This window comes from Microchirus variegatus (assembly GCF_963457635.1).
Source record: "Microchirus variegatus genome assembly, chromosome: 21".
NCBI classification, from domain to species: Eukaryota; Metazoa; Chordata; class Actinopteri; order Pleuronectiformes; family Soleidae; genus Microchirus; species Microchirus variegatus.
The window spans coordinates 19,632,882-19,655,381 of NC_139822.1; the positions used below are offsets into that span (position 1 = coordinate 19,632,882).

Here is a 22,500-nt window from a genome sequence, read left to right on the forward strand (position 1 = left end):
TATTCGTGGATTTGTTTTCTAGACTCCTCCCCCACATGCACCCAGACCGAAAACCCTCCAAAGTCCTAAAATATCACAATATATTTTTTTTTCTTTACAAATTAAAGCGGAACTAGACCGGAAGTTCCTATTATCGCTGTTTTTTTTGGTGTGTATCTGCGTCATTACCTTGTTTATGAAGCCCTGACGGTTCGAAACAAACAGTTCAGCCATTTCTGAGAACGTTGTGTTTTATTGTAATCTCGGGGCTCAACGAGATCACTGAAAATCCCGTACTAGTGACGTAAGCAGCGGTTCTCCTGAACAACCGATCGTCCTGGGTTAGGGTTAACCGGGCACATCCGGTTGCGTACATTGAACCGCAGAAGAAGAATAACGTCCGTTGTGGAGGTGTTTCACTACTGTCGTGTCCTTCAGATGTTTGTGTTTTTGTTTGTCGTGTCCTTCAGATGTTTGTGTCACAGATCTGTTGAAGCTGAAGTCACAGTTCAGACCTCAGGATGAAGCTCATCTTCAGTGAACACACACACATCGTCCTCTTCACTCTCACCTTCATCATCATCATCATCATCATCACCACCTGTGAAGACGACAGAGTCACAGCAGTGAGTCAGTGATGCAGCACATCCACAACAAAGTCCAACATGTTCACGTGTGAATATGAAATTAAATAAACTATATGGTCAAAAGACTGTAATGAAGTACTCAAATACACACAGAGTATTTGAATATGGAGTTTTGCAGCTATAACAGCTTGTTTCCATGTGAATTTGTGTCCGTTCATTGTGTGGAGCATTGATGAGGTCACACACTGATGTTGGACGACAAGGTTCTGACTCACAGTCTCTGTTCCAGTTTGTCCCAAAGGTGCTGGATGGGGTTAAAGGTCACTGTGTGGTCCAGTCAACTTCTTCCACACCAATGTCAAAGTCAAACCATGTCTTTATAGTCGTGGCTTTGTCCACTGGGACACAGTCATGTTGGAAACATAGCATTGTCCACATGTCTCTGTATGCTGAAGCCTTCAGATTGTCCTTCACTGGACATAAGAGGCTCTAATCTGGTCTTTATATTCTGCTCATTTCTTTATAGTTTGGTCATTTCCCACAGTCTTCAGTCTGTAGTCTGGACTCTACTGACCGCAGACACTTTAGTCTGTAGTCTGGACTCTACTGACCTCAGATACTTTAGTCTGTAGTCTGGACTCTACTGACCTCAGATACTTTAGTCTGTAGTCTGGACTCTACTGACCTCAGATACTTAAGTCTGTAGTCTGGACTCTACTGACCTCAGAGTCTGTAGTCAGTAGTCTGGACTCTACTGACCTCACAGTCTGTAGTCAGTAGTCTGGACTCTACTGACCTCAGATTCTCCAGTCTGTAGTCTGGACTCTACTGACCTCAGATACTTCAGTCTGTAGTCTGGACTCTACTGACCTCAGAGTCTCCAGTCTGTAGTCTGGACTCTACTGACCTCACAGTCTGTAGTCTTTAGTCTGGACTCTACTGACCTCACAGTCTGTAGTCTGTAGTCTGGACTCTACTGACCTCACAGTCTTCAGTCTGTAGTCTGGACTCTACTGACCTCACAGTCTTCAGTCTGTAGTCTGGACTCTACTGACCTCAGATACTTCAGTCTGTAGTCTGGACTCTACTGACCTCAGAGTCTCCAGTCTGTAGTCTGGACTCTACTGACCTCAGATACTTTAGTCTGTAGTCTGGACTCTACTGACCTCACAGTCTTCAGTCTGTAGTCTGGAATCTACTGTCCTCAGATACTTTAGTCTGTAGTCTGGACTCTACTGACCTCAGATACTTTAGTCTGTAGTCTGGACTCTACTGACCTCAGAGTCTTCAGTCTGTAGGCTGGACTCTACGGACCTCACAGTCTTCAGTCTGTAGTCTGGACTCTACTGACCTCACAGTCTTAAGTCTGTAGTCTGGAATCTAATGTCCTCAGATACTTTAGTCTGTAGTCTGGACTCTACTGACCTCAGAGTCTCCAGTCTGTAGTCTGGACTCTAATGACCTCATATACTTAAGTCTGTAGTCTGGACTCTACTGACCTCAGAGTCTTCAGTCTGTAGTCTGGACTCTACTGACCTCACAGTCTTCAGTCTGTAGTCTGGACTCTACTGACCACACAGTCTTCAGTCTGTAGTCTGGACTCTACTGACCTCACAGTCTTCAGTCTGTAGTCTGGACTCTACTGACCTCAGATACTTTAGTCTGTAGTCTGGACTCTACTGACCTCAGATACTTTAGTCTGTAGTCTGGACTCTACTGACCTCAGATACTTTAGTCTGTAGTCTGGACTCTACTGACCTCAGACTCTCCAGTCTGTAGTCTGGACTCTACTGACCTCAGAGTCTCCAGTCTGTAGTCTGGACTCTACTGACCGCAGATACTTTAGTCTGTAGTCTGGACTCTACTGACCTCAGATACTTTAGTCTGTAGTCTGGACTCTACTGACCTCAGAGTCTCCAGTCTGTAGTCTGGACTCTACTGACCTCAGAGTCTCCAGTCTGTAGTCTGGACTCTACTGACCTCAGATACTTTAGTCTGTAGTCTGGACTCTACTGACCTCACAGTCTTCAGTCTGTAGTCTGGAATCTACTGTCCTCAGATACTTTAGTCTGTAGTCTGGACTCTACTGACCTCAGATACTTTAGTCTGTAGTCTGGACTCTACTGACCTCAGAGTCTTCAGTCTGTAGGCTGGACTCTACGGACCTCACAGTCTCCAGTCTGATCCGGACTCTACTGACCTCACAGTCTGTAGTCTGGACTCTACTGACCTCACAGTCTCCAGTCTGTAGTCTGGACTCTACTGACCTTACAGTCTCCAGTCTGTAGTCTGGACTCTACTGACCTTACAGTCTCCAGTCTGTAGTCTGGACTCTACTGACCTCAGAGTCTTCAGTCTGTAGTCTGGACTCTACTGACCTCACAGTCTCCAGTCTGATCCGGACTCTACTGACCTCACAGTCTGTAGTCTGGACTCTACTGACCTCACAGTCTCCAGTCTGATCCGGACTCTACTGACCTCACAGTCTCCAGTCTGTAGTCTGGACTCTACTGACCTCACAGTCTCCAGTCTGTAGTCTGGACTCTACTGACCTTACAGTCTCCAGTCTGTAGTCTGGACTCTACTGACCTTACAGTCTCCAGTCTGTAGTCTGGACTCTACTGACCTCACAGTCTCCAGTCTGTAGTCTGGACTCTACTGACCTTACAGTCTCCAGTCTGTAGTCTGGACTCTACTGACCTCACAGTCTCCAGTCTGTAGTCTGGACTCTACTGACCTCACAGTCTCCAGTCTGTAGTCTGGACTCTACTGACCTCACATTCTCCAGTCTGTAGTCTGGACTCTACTGACCTCACATTCTCCAGTCTGTAGTCTGGACTCTACTGACCTCACATTCTCCAGTCTGTAGTCTGGACTCTACTGACCTCACATTCTCCAGTCTGTAGTCTGGACTCTACTGACCTCACAGTCTCCAGTCTGTAGTCTGGACTCTCCTGAAGATCAGACAAAGGCTTCACTCCTGAATCCTTCAGATTGTTGTCTATCAGCATCAGGTCTCTCAGATATGAGGAGTTTGACTTCAGAGCTGAGGCCAGAGAAGAACAGCTGATCTCTGACAAACTGCAGCTCATCAACCTGAATAAAGAATAAAAGACACAGATAAAGTCTTTAGTTTTAATGTATAAGTCAAATATCAGCTGTGAGGATCTTGTGTTGTCTCTAACTCTAACACTGGACATTTTCTCCAGTGTATTTAGAAAGCATGAGTCATGTGACTGTGAGAAACACCAGTGTGTGAAGGTTCAAATAAAGACGTTTGTACATCAACACACAAACAAACAAATAAGTCACAGGTGAATTTCAACACAGCCTCACTTTTCACATCAAGTTCAACTCAATGAAATGAAGAAATGATAAGAAGCAGAAAAATAATGATGTGGAGTCAGTGTTTAGTGATAATCCTGAGAGGTTCAATACTGCCCTCTACAGGTCAAAGTCCTCAATCACACTTCTTTACAATTATATCTTCTTTTTCTAAACTTTATTTCATTTGATTTATTGATTCTTTTGTGTTTAGTAAACCAGCTCAAAGGTGCATTACCACCACCTTTATTGCCGCAAAGCATTCTGGGACATGGTCGTCCACCAAACATTCACCAGATGAATCTTTCATGGACGGGAAAATATCAGCCACATTTGAAAGAGCTGACGAGTCATGTGACAGTTGGGACACGCCCACTTGACGGAGCTGTGACATCATCAACAACACTCATTCTGATTGGTTACATGTGAAAACTACAGGTTTGACTGAAACACATTTGAAAACAAATAGAATTAAGGTGAAAATAAATAAAGACGTCAGGTTTGAAAAGATGGTAATTCTACGTCTGAGAGAGAAAGAAAACGTGGAAACATGGAACAAGCAGAGTTTAGAATGGAATTCATTCATTCACCATCACTGATTCAACTCATGTGTGTGAACATTAATGATTAAACATCTGAGATTTACAACAGTAACAGAGAGTCAGTGAACTCACCACAGAGACTCCAGTCTACAGTGTGGACTCTTCAGTCCAGAACACAGCAGCTTCACTCCTGAATCATGAAGATTGTTCCAGCTCAGGTTCAGTTTTCTCATGTGAGAGGAGTTTGACTTCAGAACTGAGACCAGAGAAGAACAGCTGATCTCTGACAAACTGCAGCCCCTCAACCTGAATAAAGAATAAAAGATGAGACTTTAGACAACGACTGTGTGTGTGTGTGTGTGTGTGAGAGAGAGAGACTGTGTGTGTGTGTGTGTGAGACAGTGTGTGTGCATGAGTGTGTGAGACAGTGTGTGAGACTGTGTGTGTGAGTGTGACTGTGTGTGTGTGTGTGTGTGTGAGTGTGCGACTGTGTGTGTGCGACTGTGTGAGACTGTGTGACTGTGTGAGACAGTGTGTGTGTGTGTGACTGTGTGTCTGACTGTGTGTGTTTGTGTGTGACTGTGTGTGTGTGTGACTGTGTGTGTTTGTGAGTGTGTGTGTTTGTGAGTGTGTGTGTGTGTGACTGCGTGTGTTTGTGTGTGACTGTGTGTGTGTGTGTGTGACTGTGCGTGTTTGTGAGTGTGTGTGTGTGTGACTGCGTGTGTGTGTGACTGCGTGTGTGTGACTGTGTGTGTGTTTGAATAGTTTATTTATTCATCAGTGAATCAAATGAGTTTAAAGTTAATAAAATGAAAGTTTAAAAAAACAACATCAGCTTCAGTCAGTGAACTCACCACAGAGTCTCCAGTCTACAGTGTGGACTCTTCAGTCCAGAACACAGCAGCTTCACTCCTGAATCATGAAGATTGTTCCAGCTCAGGTTCAGTTCTCTCATGTGAGAGGAGTTTGAATCCAGAACTGAGACCAGAGAAGAACAGCTGATCTCTGACAATCTGCAGTCACTCAACCTGAATAAAGAATAAAAGATGAGACTTTAGACAATGACTGTGTGTGTGTGTGTGTGTGTGTGTGTGTGTGACTGTGTGTGAGAGAGAGAGAGAGACTGTGTGTGTGTGTGTGGGAGAGAGAGAGAGAGAGAGAGAGAGAGAGACTGTGTGTGTGTGTGTGTGTGTGTGAGAGAGAGAGAGACTGTGTGTGTGTGTGAGAGACAGTGTGTGTGTGTGAGAGACAGTGTGTGTGCGTGTCTTTGAGACAGTGTGTGCGTGAGTGTGTGTGTGAGACAGTGTGTGTGAGACAGTGTGTGTGCGTGGGGGTGTGTGTGTGTGTGTGACACTGTGTGTGTGTGAGACAGTGTGTTTGCGTGTCTGTGAGACTGTGTGTGTGTGAGACGGTGTGTGTGAGACAGTGTGTGTGTGACAGTGTGTGTGTGACTGTGTGTGACTGTGTGTGTTTGTGACTGTGTGTGTGACTGTGTGTTTGTGAGTGTGTGTGTGTGTGTGTGACTCTGTGTGACTGCGTGTGTTTGTGTGTGACTGTGTGTGTTTGTGACTGTGTGTGAGTGTGACTGTGTGTGAGTGTGACTGTGTGTGTGACTGCGTGTGTTTGTGTGTGACTGTGTGTGTTTGTGACTGTGTGTGAGTGTGACTGTGTGTGTTTGTGAGTGTGTGTGTGTGTGACTGTGTGTGTGTGACTGTGTGTGTTTGTGACTGTGTGTGTGTGACTGTGTGGGTATGAGTGTGTGTGACTGTGTGTGACTGTGTGGGTATGTGTGTGTGTGACTGTGTGTGTTTGTGTGTGACTGTGTGTGTGTGTGACTGCGTGTGTGACTGTGTGTGTTTGTGTGTGACTGTGTGTGTTTGTGAGTGTGTGTGTGTGTGACTGCGTGTGTTTGTGTGTGACTGTGTGTGTGTGTGTGACTGTGTGTGTGACTGCGTGTGTGACTGCGTGTGTTTGTGTGTGACTGTGTGTGTGGGACTGTGTGTGTTTGTGACTGTGTGTGTGTGTGTGACTGTGTGTGTGACTGTGTGTGACTGCGTGTGTGTGTGACTGCGTGTGTGTGTGTGACTGTGTGTGTCTGTGTGTGTGTGTGTGTTTAAATAGTTTATTTATTCATCAGTGAATCAAATGAGTTTAAAGTTAATAAAATGAAAGTTTAAAAAAACAACATCAGCTTCAGTCAGTGAACTCACCACAGAGTCTCCAGTCTGCAGTGTGGACTCTTCAGTCCAGAACACAGCAGCTTCACTCCTGAATCATGAAGATCGTTGTTGTTCAGGTCCAGTTTTCTCATGTGAGAGGAGTTTGACTTCAGAACTGAGACCAGAGAAGAACAGCTGATCTCTGACAAACTGCAGTTTATCAACCTGAATAAAGAATAAAAGATGAGACTTTAGACAATGACTGTGTGTGTGTGTGTGTGTGTGAGAGAGAGACAGTGTGTGTGTGAGAGACAGTGTGTGTGCATGAGTGTGTGAGACAGTGTGTGTGTGTGTGTCTTTGAGACAGTGTGTGCGTGAGTGTGTGTGTGAGACAGTGTGTGTGAGACTGTGTGTGTGTGTGAGACAGTGTGTTTGCGTGGGGGTGTGTGTGTGTGACACTGTGTGTGTGTGAGACAGTGTGTGTGTGTGTGTCTTTGAGACAGTGTGTGCGTGAGTGTGTGTGTGAGACAGTGTGTGTGAGACTGTGTGTGTGTGTGAGACAGTGTGTGTGCGTGGGGGTGTGTGTGTGTGTGTGTGACACTGTGTGTGTGTGAGACAGTGTGTTTGCGTGTCTGTGAGACTGTGTGTGTGTGAGACGGTGTGTGTGAGACAGTGTGTGTGTGACAGTGTGTGTGTGACAGTGTGTGTGTGACAGTGTGTGTGTTTAAAGAGTTTATTTATTCATCAGTGAATCAAATGAGTTTAAAGTTAATAAAATGAAAGTTTAAAAAAAACAACATCAGCTTCAGTCAGTGAACTCACCACAGAGTCTCCAGTCTACAGTGTGGACTCTTCAGTCCAGAACACAGCAGCTTCACTCCTGAATCATGAAGATTGTTCACACTCAGGTCCAGTTCTCTCATGTGAGAGGAGTTTGACTTCAGAACTGAGACCAGAGAAGAACAGCTGATCTCTGACAAACTGCAGAGACTCAACCTGAATAAAGAATAAAAGCTGAGTCAGTGTTTGATCATGTGTTCAGAGCTGAGAGCACGACTTCACACTGAGTCTCTCAAACATAAAGTCTGTGATTCTAGAAAAGATCAAATGTGACTCTTTGTCTTTGATGTTCTACATGAACATGGAGTCACAGTGAGGTGTCCATCATGTCCACAGTCTGAGTGTGTGGAACACACCTGGACCTGGACTCATGTTGGTCTGACCCGATCAGCACTGACTTCACAGCTGATGGTTATTAACCAGCTAACGTCACTAACTCTGTGTCTTCATGTAAGCTAAACAGTCTAATCTGGATCTGAACAGGTACAGGTTCTGATCAGGTCTTTGGGTTTGCTTTGACCCGTGTAGACCAGAGCACGGATACCTGACCCGGGTCCTGACCAGTCGGACTGGGTTGGGACAAAAATCCACAGATGTTTGTCAGACTTGGGTCAGGTTTGGTCACGTCGGTCGACTTTAGTGAAACAAAGAGTAAAATGTGGTGAATTTAAATGGCTTTTTATTGCTTTAGTGAAAAAAAGGCTGTAAAAATGTCCTAAATAGATGTAAAAGATGTAAAAATCTGTGATAATAAGTGCAAAGTGATCAATAACTGAGCCAGTTTTCACCACAGGTCAGTGAACACAACACACAGAGTATTAAGGTGGTCCATGGTGGACGTTTGTCCTTTTCCTCCACAACAACTCAACATGAACCACCATGAACATCTGTGTGTTTATTTATGTCTTTGGAAAACTTTATTGACAACAACAGGAGAACGGGCTTGGTGGAGCCTGGATCATTATAAACCAAAGAAAAGAATCATTATCATTATGATAGAATGAGATTTATATTAACATTTCATATTAACAGAGACTCACTGAGTCATTTCCACTCATTCTTCATATTATTTAAACAAAGTTGAGTTCTGAAGAATTCACATGAGTGGATTAAAGAGAAGAGTTAAGAAGTTTAAGCAGCTTTATTTGACCTTTGACCTTTGGTTTTCAAACCTGTGTTTGTCCTCATGCTTCATGCTGTGAATAATTCATAATAATGATAGAGTTGAATATATGATGTTGTTGTTGTAGAAATCATGTTTTATTTCTGTCTGCTGTTTAAATCATAAATCTGTGAGGAGATCAGTTATATTTGTAAATCATATTCCAGGTTAGGAACATTTAAGTGAAATGATTTGTCTTTGTCCATGTTTGTCTCTCAGTGTGAGACACATCACACACCAGCGTCCTCTACATTTACTCCAGTATTACATCAAATATTTAAAAAATAACAACAACTGGAGACAAAACTAATAAAACTGGTACAAGACAAAACTAGAACTGACTGAAAAAGTCACTAAAAATATTACTATTAGTTAAAAATACAGTCTGTTATTGATCATGTCTGTACTCACACAGCCTTCCTGCAGTTCCTCACAGCTGGAATCAGTCTGTGTTTTCCCTGGTCTGATGTTCTGTAGTCGTTCAGGTTCAACTCATCCAGAACCTCCTCAGACATCTGCAGCATGTAGGCCAGAGCTGAGCACTGGATCTCAGAGAGTTGCTGATCTCTGTTCTCTGACTTCATGAACTCTTGGATCTCCTGATGCACTGATTGGTCGTTCATCTCTGTCAGACAGTGGAAGATGTTGATGCTTCTGTCAGGTGAGATGTTCTCTGTGTTCATCTCCTTCAGGTTCTTTGAGACTCTCTGGATGATTTCTGGACTGTTCTCAGTCTGACCCAGCAGAACTCTTAAGAGTCTCTGGTTGGACTTCAGACAGAGTCCATGAAGGAAGCGAACAAACAGGTCCAGGTGACCATTTGGACTTTGAAGGGATTTCTCCATGGCTGCTTTCAGGAACTCGTCCAGAGAAGTGGAACCACCACCATATTGTGTTCTGAAGAAGTCCTGCAGTACCTCTGTCTTCCTGTTGGTGAAACAGTGGAACATGTAGACTGCAGCCAGAAACTCCTGAACGCTCAGATGAACAAAGCAGTAAACTGTTTTCTTGAAGATCACACTCTCTCTTCTGAAGATCTCTGTACAAACTCCTGAGTAAACCGAGGCCTCTGTCACACTAAGACCACACCGGTCCAGGTCTTCTTGGTAGAACATGATGTCTCCTTTCTGCAGATGTTCAAAGGCCAGCCTCCCCAGCTTCAGAAGAACGTCCCTGTCGGCCTCCATCAGCTCATGTGGACTCGTCTCACGTCCTTCCTCGTACTTGTTCTTCTTCCTCTTTGTCTGAACCAGCAGGAAGTGTGAGTACAGGTCTGTCAGGGTCTTGGGCAGCTCTCCTCTCTGCTCTGTGGTCAACATGTGCTCCAGAACTGTAGCACTGATCCAGCAGAAGACTGGGATTTGACACATGATGTGGAGGCTCCTGGACGTCTTGATGTGTGAGATGATTCTTCTGGACAGATCTTCATCACTGGATCTCTTCCTGAAGTACTCGTCCTTCTGGTCCTCAGTGAAGCCTCGTACTTCTGTTACCCTGTCAACACATGTAGGAGGGATCTGATTGGCCGCTGCAGGTCGAGAAGTTATCCAGATGAGAGCTGAGGGAAGCAGATTCCCCTGGATGAGGTTGGTCAGCAGCACGTTGACTGATGACCTGTGTGTGACGTCAGAAACCAGCGTCCTGCTGTTGAAGTCCAGTGAGAGTCTGCTTTCATCCAGGCCGTCAAAGATGAACAAAGGTTTACAGACAGCGAGCTTCTCTGCTCTGACCTTCTCTAATGTTGGATAGAAAACATGGAGCAGAGTGAGAAGACTGTGCTGCTGATCTCTGATCAGGTTCAGCTCCCTGAACGAAAGCAGAATCAGCAGATTCACATCCTGGTTTTCCAAACCCTCGGCCCAGTCCAGAGTGAACTTCTGCACCGAGAAGGTTTTTCCAACACCAGCGACGCCATTGGTCAGGACCACTCTGATGCGCCCCTGCTGGTCAGGTAAGGCTTTAAAGATGTGGCAGCACTTGATGGGAGTGTCCTGGACCATCTCCTTCTTGGAGGTGGTCTCCAGCTGCATCACCTCATGTTGAGTATTGACCTCTTCACTCTGTCCCTCTGTGATGTAGAGCTCAGTGAAGATCCTGTTCAGGAGGGTTCTACTTCCTCTTCCTTCAGTTCCTTCAGTCACATGTTCAAATCTCCTCTTCAGACTGATCTTATGTTCATCTAGAACCTTCTGCAGACCAACATCTGCTGAAAGACAAGAGACAAAGTCAGACTGAAGAAAGAATCTGAGCAGCTGAGGATTATTTTCATCAGAGACAGAAAAACTAAAAAACCCTAAACGTCTTTCTGTGATATTGTTGCAATATGTTGTTAATGTTATTTAATAACTTTATTCTGAAAGACTGAATCATTCTACAATGATTGTGAAGGAAAGTGTATCATCACTGAAAAGCAGGAGAATGAGTGTAAACAATGCTCTGTTGAACCTGTAGGGGGCGTCACATAATCTTTACGTCACATGATCTTTACGTCACATGATCTTTACGTCACTTGCTGTGATGAAGGAGCTTCAGTCAAACGTTGGCTTAGTTTTTCATTTTCTGTTGATTTATCATCATCTTAAATATTGATGCTGTTTGACAGAAGAGAACAAGTCCTGTTTTCAGGAGTGAAGACATCAGCAGACACATGTTCTGTCTTACTCTGTCTCTGTGTCTGTGTCTGTGTCTGTGGTCCAGGTCCAGGTCCAGGTCCTGGTCCTGGTCCAGGTCTTTGTCCACACTGGGGACAGCAGGAGTCTCCTGGTGGACCAGACTGGTCCAAGTATGAGGAGACTGGATCCTTCAGGACGTCCTGACACAGAGGACAGCTGGACGTCTGCTCGTCCAGAGAAACAGCAAACTGGTCTCTGTGAAGACATTTCTGTATTAGTGACATGTCAGGGACAGGTGGACGTGTCTCTGTGAAGACATTTCTTTATTAGTGACATGTCAGGGACAGGTGGACGTGTCTCTGTGAAGACATGTCTTTATTAGTGACATGTCAGGGACAGGTGGACATGTGTCTGTGAAGACACGTCTTCATTAGTGACATGTCAGGGACAGGTGGACGTGTCTCTGTGAAGACATGTCTTTATTAATGACGTGTCAGGGACAGGTGGACGTGTCTCTGTGAAGACATGTCTTTAATGAGTGACGTGTCAGGGACAGGTGGACGTGTCTCTGTGAAGACATGTCTTTAATTAGTGACGTGTCAGGGACAGGTGGACGTGTCTCTGTGAAGACATGTCTTTAATTAGTGACGTGTCAGGGACAGGTGGACGTGTCTGTGAAGACATTTCTGTATTAGTGACATGTCAGGGACAGGTGGACGTGTCTCTGTGAAGACATGTCTTTATTAGTGACATGTCAGGGACAGGTGGACGTGTCTCTGTGAAGACATGTCTTTAATTAGTGACGTGTCAGGGACAGGTGGACGTGTCTCTGTGAAGACATGTCTTTATTAGTGACATGTCAGGGACAGGTGGACGTGTCTCTGTGAAGACATTTCTGTATTAGTGACATGTCAGGGACAGGTGGACGTGTCTGTGAAGACATGTCTTTATTAGTGACATGTCAGGGACAGGTGGACGTGTCTCTGTGAAGACATGTCTTTATTAGTGACATGTCAGGGACAGGTGGACGTGTCTCTGTGAAGACATGTCTTTATTAGTGACATGTCAGGGACAGGTGGACGTGTCTCTGTGAAGACATTTCTGTATTAGTGACATTTCAGGGACAGGTGGACGTGTCTCTGTGAAGACATGTCTTTATTAGTGACGTGTCAGGGACAGGTGGACGTGTCTCTGTGAAGACATGTCTTTATTAGTGACGTGTCAGGGACAGGTGGACGTGTCTCTGTGAAGACATGTCTTTATTAGTGACGTGTCAGGGACAGGTGGACGTGTCTCTGTGAAGACATGTCTTTATTAGTGACGTGTCAGGGACAGGTGGACGTGTCTCTGTGAAGACATGTCTTTATTAGTGACGTGTCAGGGACAGGCGGACGTGTCTCTGTGAAGACATGTCTTTATTAGTGACATGTCAGGGACAGGTGGACGTGTCTCTGTGAAGACATGTCTTTATTAGTGACATGTCAGGGACAGGTGGACATGTGTGTGGCTGAGACAGTGATGAAAACCTCGTCCCTCAACTCTTTGTTTGTTGACCTTCATGAACTGAAGCAAATGTTGAGCTCAGTGTCGACTGCAGACACGAGACAAACTTGTCCTCTGATGTGAGACATTCTGGGTTTATGTCCTTACAACTTTGTCTCACAGTGGTTCTGATGGACTGTGTGTGTGTGTGTGTGTGTGTGTGTGTGTGTGTGTGTGTTTTATGAATCTGATTCCTTCACAGGACAAAGTGTCTCTTACTTTGTGTTTGAGGCTCCAGGTTCTTTACTGAAGTTCAGAGGTTGTCTCATAGACCGGTCACTCTTCAGAGACAGACCGCTGGGTCCTGGAGACTCTTCTCTCCGTCTCTGGTTCTGACGTCTGCAAACACAAACATCACATCCATCACTGATGATGTTCTTGGTAAAGCAGCCTCAGTGGTCAGTGTGACCTCCAGAGTCGACCTGAGCTGCTGCTTTAGCTCTGGTATGCTAATGTTAGCCAGGTTAGCTAGTGGACACGATGCTTTCATGTTTGTTTAGTGAAGAAGAATCAAAGTCATGGACCTTCTGTCTGTGTCTGGGATTACGACCTGTTCAGTGCTGCCGTTTCCTACTGACATGAAGACACCTGAAGGCATCACTAGGCTGTTAGTTCCATGTCAGCAGGAAACGTTCAGGAAACATGAGCTCAATTCTTTCACAGTTCAAACGTCTGCTGTAGTTTCACACAAAGGTTTCAGATTTTCCCACTCAAAAAAAACAACAACTGCAGGATAAAATGCAGAAATGATTAAAAATAATATCTTTGTTTGTTTGTCTGTTTCCCAGAGTAATGACGCTGATATTTCCATAGAATTCCATAATTCATTTTTTTTTTTTTCATATTTTATTGCGTAACATGAAGTGAACTGCACCCAGTTATGATCACAGTGATATGACAGAAGAACACACGCTCTCAGTAGATCATATAAAACAATGATTAACCTCTGTAAATGATTCATCTCATGTGCAATAACACATTTCTGATTTACACTGTAAAACAACATCTCATTTGAACTGAGTACATATTTTTCTGTGTGGTATATTCATAGATGTGAAATGCATGTTTATTATTTATTAGCTTTCAGCGCGACTGTGTTTGCTGCTCAAACACTGACGGCGATAAATCTCTTGTTCTACGATGATCACACACAACATGAACAGTTACAGGTTTGTAGCAGCTCTCTTACTTTGACTCTGAGGCTCCAGGTTCACGACTGAAGTTCACATCAGGATTATCTTTAGACCAGTTAGACTTCAGAGACAGACAGCTGGGTCCTGGAGACTCTGCTGTGTCCTCACCACCACTCATCTTCACTGAGACACGGAGAGATTTGAACTCATGTTCAATCTGGAGTTAGAGACACAAACGTTTCTTTAATCCTGAATCTGAGAAAACTGACTCACTGACTCTATAACAGGAAATGATCATTATATATAAGCAAATATCATAATATATAACCAAATATCATCATATATAATCAAATATCATCATATATAACCAAATATCATCATATATAATCAGGTGAACACTGACCTCGTTCTTCTGCTGCGCAGTTAAAAAGTTAAAATGGAGTCTTTGAAAAGTCACAGAACACTTTCACTTTCACTGCCCCTCCCCTCTGTGTTTACAAGAAATCACGTGACCCTGTCAGAGAGAGAGAGAGAGAGAGAGAGATCGTTGTTTTGAATCATTTGATACGATTAAATATGGCGACACCTGCTGGCCAACCTTCAACACAGCATTTGCAGCATTTGTGTGGACCAACACAGGGCAAAGTGTCATGAAACGGTGCAACACAGTGATGTAAGTTTAACAATAAAGTGATTTTGTTTTTCCCTTTAAAGACATTTATAATATACACGTGTTATAATGGGAGTGTGCCCTCATAAAATACTATAAAATCTTATTTAAATACCGACCTCTCCAGCTTTTGTGGAAAATTGCTTTAGTTTTCATTTCATCTCCCTCTCAGTCCTCTGATAACAAGTCCTTTAAAGAGAAGACACAGTTAGAAAGTAAGTATATTTTGTGTTTACGTCGTCCACTTAAAATCAGCGACACGCTAACATAATATAAATTAAATCATGCTCAAAAAAATAAAATAAAATTAGATTTTTTCTGAATTTAAGGTCAGAGCGAAGAGGTGGTGATTTCAATTTATATCTGTAACATATGCTTTACACTTTAACTGTAGAGCTGTAGCGATACACTTACGATACGATATTCAGCCCACGATATACGATATATATCACGATATTCAGCTGACGATGTAATTCGATACTCTTACATCATTTTCTGAAAGATTTAAAGGGGACAAAGTGATTTTGGTGACATCTTGTGAGTGTTCCATTTACTTGGATTGAATTAATTGAACTGAAAACTAGCTTACAAGCCTGAATAGTAAACAAAATGCAGTATAATTAACAATGGAGAGTTAAAAAGTGCATCAAGTGGCCTGTTCTGAACACTGAACACATGAAGCAGTCAGTCTAGACACCAGGTCAGTAAACATAGTACCATGGCTTTCCCCCAAAACAGTCAATAACAACAACTTTTTAAACATTTATCTTAAAATTAGTGCTGGGCCATGAACGGCGTTAACGCATGACTCGTTTCCATGACGACTGACAGGGAAAATACACGCGTTACGTCATGTTTACGCGACTCCCGATCGTTAAAATGAGTCTCTAAAGTAACGCTAAACTTTGAAAAACAGAGTCACACATACTCAGTACACGGGTACGCTGGTTATTTCTGTTAGCGCTGCTCTTTTCGTTTGATAAACAGACCGCTCCATTTCGACTGTAGGCTAACGGCTAACCTGTAGGCTAACAGCTAACCTGCAGTCTAACAGCTAACCTGTAGTCTAACGGCTAACCTGTAGGCTAACGGAGCTAACTGCTAAACGGTGGCTGGACTCCGGTGACATGGCACGGAAAAACGGTGTCACTTTCTTCTTTTTAAACCCGAGGTGCTCCCACCAAACATCTGCTTTCAAGCACGAAAATGTTGGAATTATGTTTGCCGCCATTTTCTTGAATCTCCTCGCTCTCGCTGAGTAAACAGGAAGAGGGAGACGTCGGCGTGTGCGGAGAAGACAAAATGCTCTACAGCGACACTAGCGGCTGGCTGACCAAATCGCTCTTCCTGCAAGGACGTGCCAGGCGGAACACGGGGGATTTGAATGGGACTTAATGTGTCGTACAATGTCGTCGTGATAGCGACACAAACGCTGTGTGAGCAGCAGCTAAAGAGCAGACCGAGCCGGCAGATAACAACACAGCTAAGTTTAGCCACAATAACAATAGCTCAGGGCGATACAAATATCACAGAGAAGGTGTTTCCCCAAAAAAGATCGCAGCTGAGATGGAGGGAGAACAACAATGGTACCAGAAAACCACGGTGAGGTGCGATTTAGTTTATTAAAACTAAACCTTTATAAATCTAAGTAATCCATGACTAAATTAAACAACTATTTACATAATTAAGTTGTGACTTTACAGCTTCTAAAATGTTTTTCTCAGTTTCAACGGTTAGAAAGTCAGTCAAACGTTGTCCGTTGTTTTGCTCAGAGATTCAACTTAAATCTCAGAATTATGGATGAATGTTAAAATAAAAAAGTTAAAAAATCAGTCAAAATTTTGTCTTTTTTTTTAAATCAGGAATTCAACATTAAGAATTTTGAGAGGAAAAAATGAATTCTGAGACAAATGTTAGAAAAACAAGTCAACATTTCTGTTTTCTGCTCAGAAATTCTACTTAAATCTGAGAATTATGAGGAAATAAACCTGAATTGTGCACAGTGTACTTAGTCAGTTAGTTAGTTAGTAGGTTGGTTGGTTACTTAGTCAGTTAGTTAGATAGAATGTTGGTTACTTAGTCAGTTAGTTAGTTGGTATGTTGGTTACTTAGTTAGTTAGTTAGATAGTATGTTGGTTACTTAGTTAGATAGTATGTTGTTACTTAGTTAGTTAGTTAGATAGTATGTTGGTTACTTAGTCAGTTAGTTAGATAGTATGTTGGTTACTTAGTTAGATAGTATGTTGTTACTTAGTTAGTTAGTTAGATAGTAGGTTGTTTACTTGGTCAGTGAGTTAGTTAGTAGGTTGGTTGGTTACTTAGTCAGTTAGTTAGATAGTATGTTGGTTACTTAGTTAGTTAGTTAGATAGTAGGTTGTTTACTTGGTCAGTGAGTTAGTTAGTAGGTTGGTTGGTTACTTAGTCAGTTAGTTAGATAGTATGTTGGTTACTTGGTCAGTTAGTTAGATAGTATGTTGTTTACTTGGTCAGTTAGTTAGATAGTATGTTGGTTACTTAGTTAGATAGTATGTTGTTACTTAGTTAGTTAGTTAGATAGTATGTTGGTTACTTAGTTAGATAGTATGTTGTTACTTAGTTAGTTAGTTAGATAGTATGTTGGTTACTTGGTCAGTTAGTTAGATAGTATGTTGGTTACTTAGTTAGTTAGATAGATAGTATGTTGGTTACTTAGTCAGTTAGTTAGATAGTATGTTGGTTACTTAGTTAGATAGTATGTTGTTACTTAGTTAGTTAGTTAGATAGTAGGTTGGTTGGTTACTTAGTCAGTTAGTTAGATAGTATGTTGGTTACTTAGTTAGTTAGTTAGATAGTAGGTTGTTTACTTGGTCAGTGAGTTAGTTAGTAGGTTGGTTGGTTACTTAGTCAGTTAGTTAGATAGTAGGTTGTTTACTTGGTCAGTGAGTTAGTTAGTTGGTTGGTTACTTAAGGCCACATTATACTTCTCCGACTGCGTATGCGTTATCCGTCTGCGTCACCACGGAGACGCCTCGAGCATTTATACTTCTGCGTCGTGGTGACGGACACTCGCTGCAATTTCCCGCCCGATCAGTAGGGGTCGCTGCGCAAGGTTGTTGTGCTTCTGGCTACAGTGAGCAATGGCGTCCGAGAAAGAAAGAGAGAGAAAGACTGTTGTTGTTGAAAAAGTGGCCGTTTCTCACTTTTCTGTGTCACGGAACGCAGTTTTAAGATAATTTGAGGCGAGAAATTGGCCATTTAGAGTCTAAACATGTGCTGTGTGTGTTAAGATATGACATATTTATAGTTCGGCAGCGGCGTTATCGGCGGGGATCAGCTCCGCCTCTGTCAGGACGCCCGGAGCGCACTGAGAGCCGGCACAGAGCAGCTTAGCTCGGCCTGTCCTGAGGACCAATCGCAGCTCTTGCCGTCTCCGTAGTCCCTTGACGGAGTGACGGACACTTAAAAAATATTCCGTGCACCCGGAGACGACGCAGAGGCTCTTCGACAGGTTCTGCGTCGACGCAGAGGACTCTGCGTAGCTACGCAGAGCACTTTACGCAGGAGTATAAATTGGGCTTTAGTCAGTTAGTTATTAGATTATTTACTTAGTTAGTTAGATAGTAGGTCGTTTACTTAGTCAGTGAGTTAGTTAGTTAGTTAGTCCAAGAAAAAAAGGGTGGTTGGCGTGGGTCTGGCCGAGTTCACCGACTCGCCTCGATGCAACAGTCCGCTTCAAACTACCTCCACCGCGGCCCCCGAAACTCCCGCTCCGTGGTGAACAAAACAAACACACCGTCACGTTTCTTTAAACACTCACCGAACTCTTCGTCTTTGGCCTCCATGTTTCTCTTCTTCTTCTTCTTCTTCTTCTTCTCCTGAGAATCCACGCTCACGAAGTCCCGAGACGTCAAAAACAAAGAAGAAGAAGAAAGAAACAAGAAGGGATCTCGCGGAATTTCCGGTTTGACCTTTTCAAAATAAAAGCCCAACATCGACAATCAGCGGACTCCCCGCTCAAGTGTATTCAAATCAAAGCACTAGTTTTCCCCGACATCATTTATCTCACTGTGACATTCAGTTTGTAAACCACTCACTCTCCCACACCAAAGTCCATAGAGTAAACCAGTGATTTTAACCTGTGAGCTAAAATCACTGATTTTCTTGATGTGCTCCATTTTTCAGACGTTTACTCTGAAGGTAAATCTTGAAACTTCCTGTCCCGTCTCGTCTGTTCACGTGTGACTTTGATGTTGAGATGTGGGCCACGCCCACACTGTGTACATTCCAGGAATGTACCAATGACTTCATGAAAGGTGATGCTCATTTTAAAAATCAAAAAACGAATTGCTTTAGTTTCCATTTCATCTTCTTTTCAGTCCTCTGATAACAAGTCCTTTATAGAGAAGGCAAAATAAAAGTATATAAGTATATATACTAAGTATAGAATAGAAGTATATTTTGTGTTTACGTCGTCCACTTGAACAAGACAAAGTACTTTCTCAATACCCAAGTATGCAAGTATGTACTTCAGAAGTACGACGGGAGTACATACTCGCTAAATACGCGAGAGTACACGAGTACAATCTCTTCAATTGGAACAGCAGAGTATTTCCTTGTTTTACTGTTTGAATGGCAGGTGGCGCCATTAAATTTTTATAAACATATAAAATACTTTTAATAAATGCATGTATATTGTTATTATTTGCACATTTTAAGTATTTCACTTAATTTATTAAAAACATTTTTTTTTAATATACAGTACCATGTGGAAAATAGATATATTACAGCAGTGAGTAGAGTATAGAGTAGTATAGGTATATATATATTGTGTATATTGCATATATATATATATAAGATATATACATATACACATACATATATAGAATCCAATATATTTAAATATATATACAACTTTACTAATAAATAAACTTTAAAAATTCAAAGTTATAATAAATAAAACATGAATAATATACAAACTTTCAAACTGTCAGGTCAAAACGTTTATTAAAAACAAAATAAGAATAATAATAAAAACAAATCTATCGATCGCCAAATACCTAATGACGGAGCCGTTCTGAAGCAGCGGATCATTTCATCAGGACAGGCCGACGTAACGCTGCTCTGTGCCGGCCACTGTGAGCACGGAGCGTCCGCTGAGGCGGAGCTGATCACCTGCGACATCGTCGCTGCCAAACTCTAAATACGTCATATCTTAATACACGAAACACATGTTTAGACTCTAAATAACCAATTTCTCGCCTCAAATGATCTTAAAACTGCGTTTGGGGACATAGAAAAACATTTGTTTAAGGTTTATATTTGGTTTTCTCTGCTGCTCTGTTCCCGCCGAAATGCATTCTGGGATACATGGCTTTGTGTGTGTGTGTGTGTGTGTGTTTGGGTGAAAAATCAGGACATTTTTACGATAAAACACCTTTAATGTCAGGACATTCAGAAAATTGAGGACATTATTCGTGGATTTGTTTTCTAGACTCCTCCCCCACATGCACCCAGACCGAAAACCCTCCAAAGTCCTAAAATATCACAATATATTTTTTTTTCTTTACAAATTAAAGCGGAACTAGACCGGAAGTTCCTATTATCGCTGTTTTTTTTGGTGTGTATCTGCGTCATTACCTTGTTTATGAAGCCTGACGGTTCGAAACAAACAGTTCAGCCATTTCTGAGAACGTTGTGTTTTATTGTAATCTCGGGGCTCAACGAGATCATTGAAAATCCCGTACTAGTTACGTAAGCAGCGGTTCTCCTGAACAACCGATCGTCCTGGGTTAGGGTTAACCGGGCATATCCGGTTGCGTACATTGAACCGCAGAAGAAGAATAACGTCCGTTGTGGAGGTGTTTCACTACTGTCGTGTCCTTCAGATGTTTGTGTTTTTGTTTGTCGTGTCCTTCAGATGTTTGTGTCACAGATCTGTTGAAGCTGAAGTCACAGTTCAGACCTCAGGATGAAGCTCATCTTCAGTGAACACACACACATCGTCCTCTTCACTCTCACCTTCATCATCATCATCATCATCACCACCTGTGAAGACGACAGAGTCACAGCAGTGAGTCAGTGATGCAGCACATCCACAACAAAGTCCAACATGTTCACGTGTGAATATGAAATTAAATAAACTATATGGTCAAAAGACTGTAATGAAGTACTCAAATACACACAGAGTATTTGAATATGGAGTTTTGCAGCTATAACAGCTTGTTTCCATGTGAATTTGTGTCCGTTCATTGTGTGGAGCATTGATGAGGTCACACACTGATGTTGGACGACAAGGTTCTGACTCACAGTCTCTGTTCCAGTTTGTCCCAAAGGTGCTGGATGGGGTTAAAGGTCACTGTGTGGTCCAGTCAACTTCTTCCACACCAATGTCAAAGTCAAACCATGTCTTTATAGTCGTGGCTTTGTCCACTGGGACACAGTCATGTTGGAAACATAGCATTGTCCACATGTCTCTGTATGCTGAAGCCTTCAGATTGTCCTTCACTGGACATAAGAGGCTCTAATCTGGTCTTTATATTCTGCTCATTTCTTTATATTTTAGTCATTTCTTTATAGTTTGGTCATTTCTTTATAGTTTGGTCATTTCCCACAGTCTTCAGTCTGTAGTCTGGACTCTACTGACCGCAGACACTTTAGTCTGTAGTCTGGACTCTACTGACCTCAGATACTTTAGTCTGTAGTCTGGACTCTACTGACCTCAGATACTTTAGTCTGTAGTCTGGACTCTACTGACCTCAGATACTTAAGTCTGTAGTCTGGACTCTACTGACCTCAGAGTCTGTAGTCAGTAGTCTGGACTCTACTGACCTCACAGTCTGTAGTCAGTAGTCTGGACTCTACTGACCTCAGATTCTCCAGTCTGTAGTCTGGACTCTACTGACCTCAGATACTTCAGTCTGTAGTCTGGACTCTACTGACCTCAGAGTCTCCAGTCTGTAGTCTGGACTCTACTGACCTCACAGTCTGTAGTCTTTAGTATGGACTCTACTGACCTCACAGTCTGTAGTCTGTAGTCTGGACTCTACTGACCTCACAGTCTTCAGTCTGTAGTCTGGACTCTACTGACCTCACAGTCTTCAGTCTGTAGTCTGGACTCTACTGACCTCAGATACTTCAGTCTGTAGTCTGGACTCTACTGACCTCAGAGTCTCCAGTCTGTAGTCTGGACTCTACTGACCTCAGATACTTTAGTCTGTAGTCTGGACTCTACTGACCTCAGATACTTAAGTCTGTAGTCTGGACTCTACTGACCTCAGAGTCTTCAGTCTGTAGTCTGGACTCTACTGACCTCACAGTCTTCAGTCTGTAGTCTGGACTCTACTGACCTCACAGTCTTCAGTCTGTAGTCTGGACTCTACTGACCTCACAGTCTTCAGTCTGTAGCCTGGACTCTACTGACCTCACAGTCTCCAGTCTGTAGTCTGGACTCTTCTGAAGATCAGACAAAGGCTTCACTCCTGAATCCTTCAGATTGTTGTCTATCAGCATCAGTTCTCTCAGATATGAGGGGTTTGACTTCAGAACTGAGGCCAGAGAAGAACAGCTGATCTCTGACAAACTGCAGCTCATCAACCTGAATAAAGAATAAAAGACACAGATAAAGTCTTTAGTTTTAATGTATAAGTCAAATATCAGCTGTGAGGATCTTGTGTTGTCTCTAACTCTAACACTGGACATTTTCTCCAGTGTATTTAGAAAGCATGAGTCATGTGACTGTGAGAAACACCAGTGTGTGAAGGTTCAAATAAAGACGTTTGTACATCAACACACAAACAAACAAATAAGTCACAGGTGAATTTCAACACAGCCTCACTTTTCACATCAAGTTCAACTCAATGAAATGAAGAAATGATAAGAAGCAGAAAAATAATGATGTGGAGTCAGTGTTTAGTGATAATCCTGAGAGGTTCAATACTGCCCTCTACAGGTCAAAGTCCTCAATCACACTTC

The 22,500-nt window shown here is 42.8% G+C and overlaps 1 protein-coding gene across 14 annotated transcripts in view; it reads right to left on the reverse strand.

Annotated features, from left to right (window-relative positions):
- Positions 1-22,500, reverse strand: part of LOC310942306 (NLR family CARD domain-containing protein 3-like) — a 34,888-nt gene continuing 12,388 nt past the window's right edge. For 5 of the 14 annotated variants that reach the window (XM_083907677.1, XM_083907672.1, XM_083907675.1 and 2 more), the window contains 6 exons: positions 7,414-7,587; positions 6,643-6,816; positions 5,287-5,460; positions 4,565-4,738; positions 3,489-3,662; positions 1-580 (listed from right to left, as the gene is read on the reverse strand). In XM_083907677.1, coding sequence (XP_083763803.1) covers positions 574-580; positions 3,489-3,662; positions 4,565-4,738; positions 5,287-5,460; positions 6,643-6,816; positions 7,414-7,587 — 877 coding nt within the window. In that variant the 3' untranslated portion in view covers positions 1-573. Of the gene's footprint in view, positions 581-3,488; positions 3,663-4,564; positions 4,739-5,286; positions 5,461-6,642; positions 6,817-7,413; positions 7,588-9,004; positions 10,800-11,254; positions 11,461-12,966; positions 13,087-13,936; positions 14,098-14,283; positions 14,395-14,669; positions 14,740-18,346; positions 18,434-19,986; positions 20,575-21,940; positions 22,124-22,500 lie in introns of those variants that run through there. The other 9 variants (XM_083907671.1, XM_083907669.1, XM_083907670.1 and 6 more) reach the window with 9 other exon arrangements.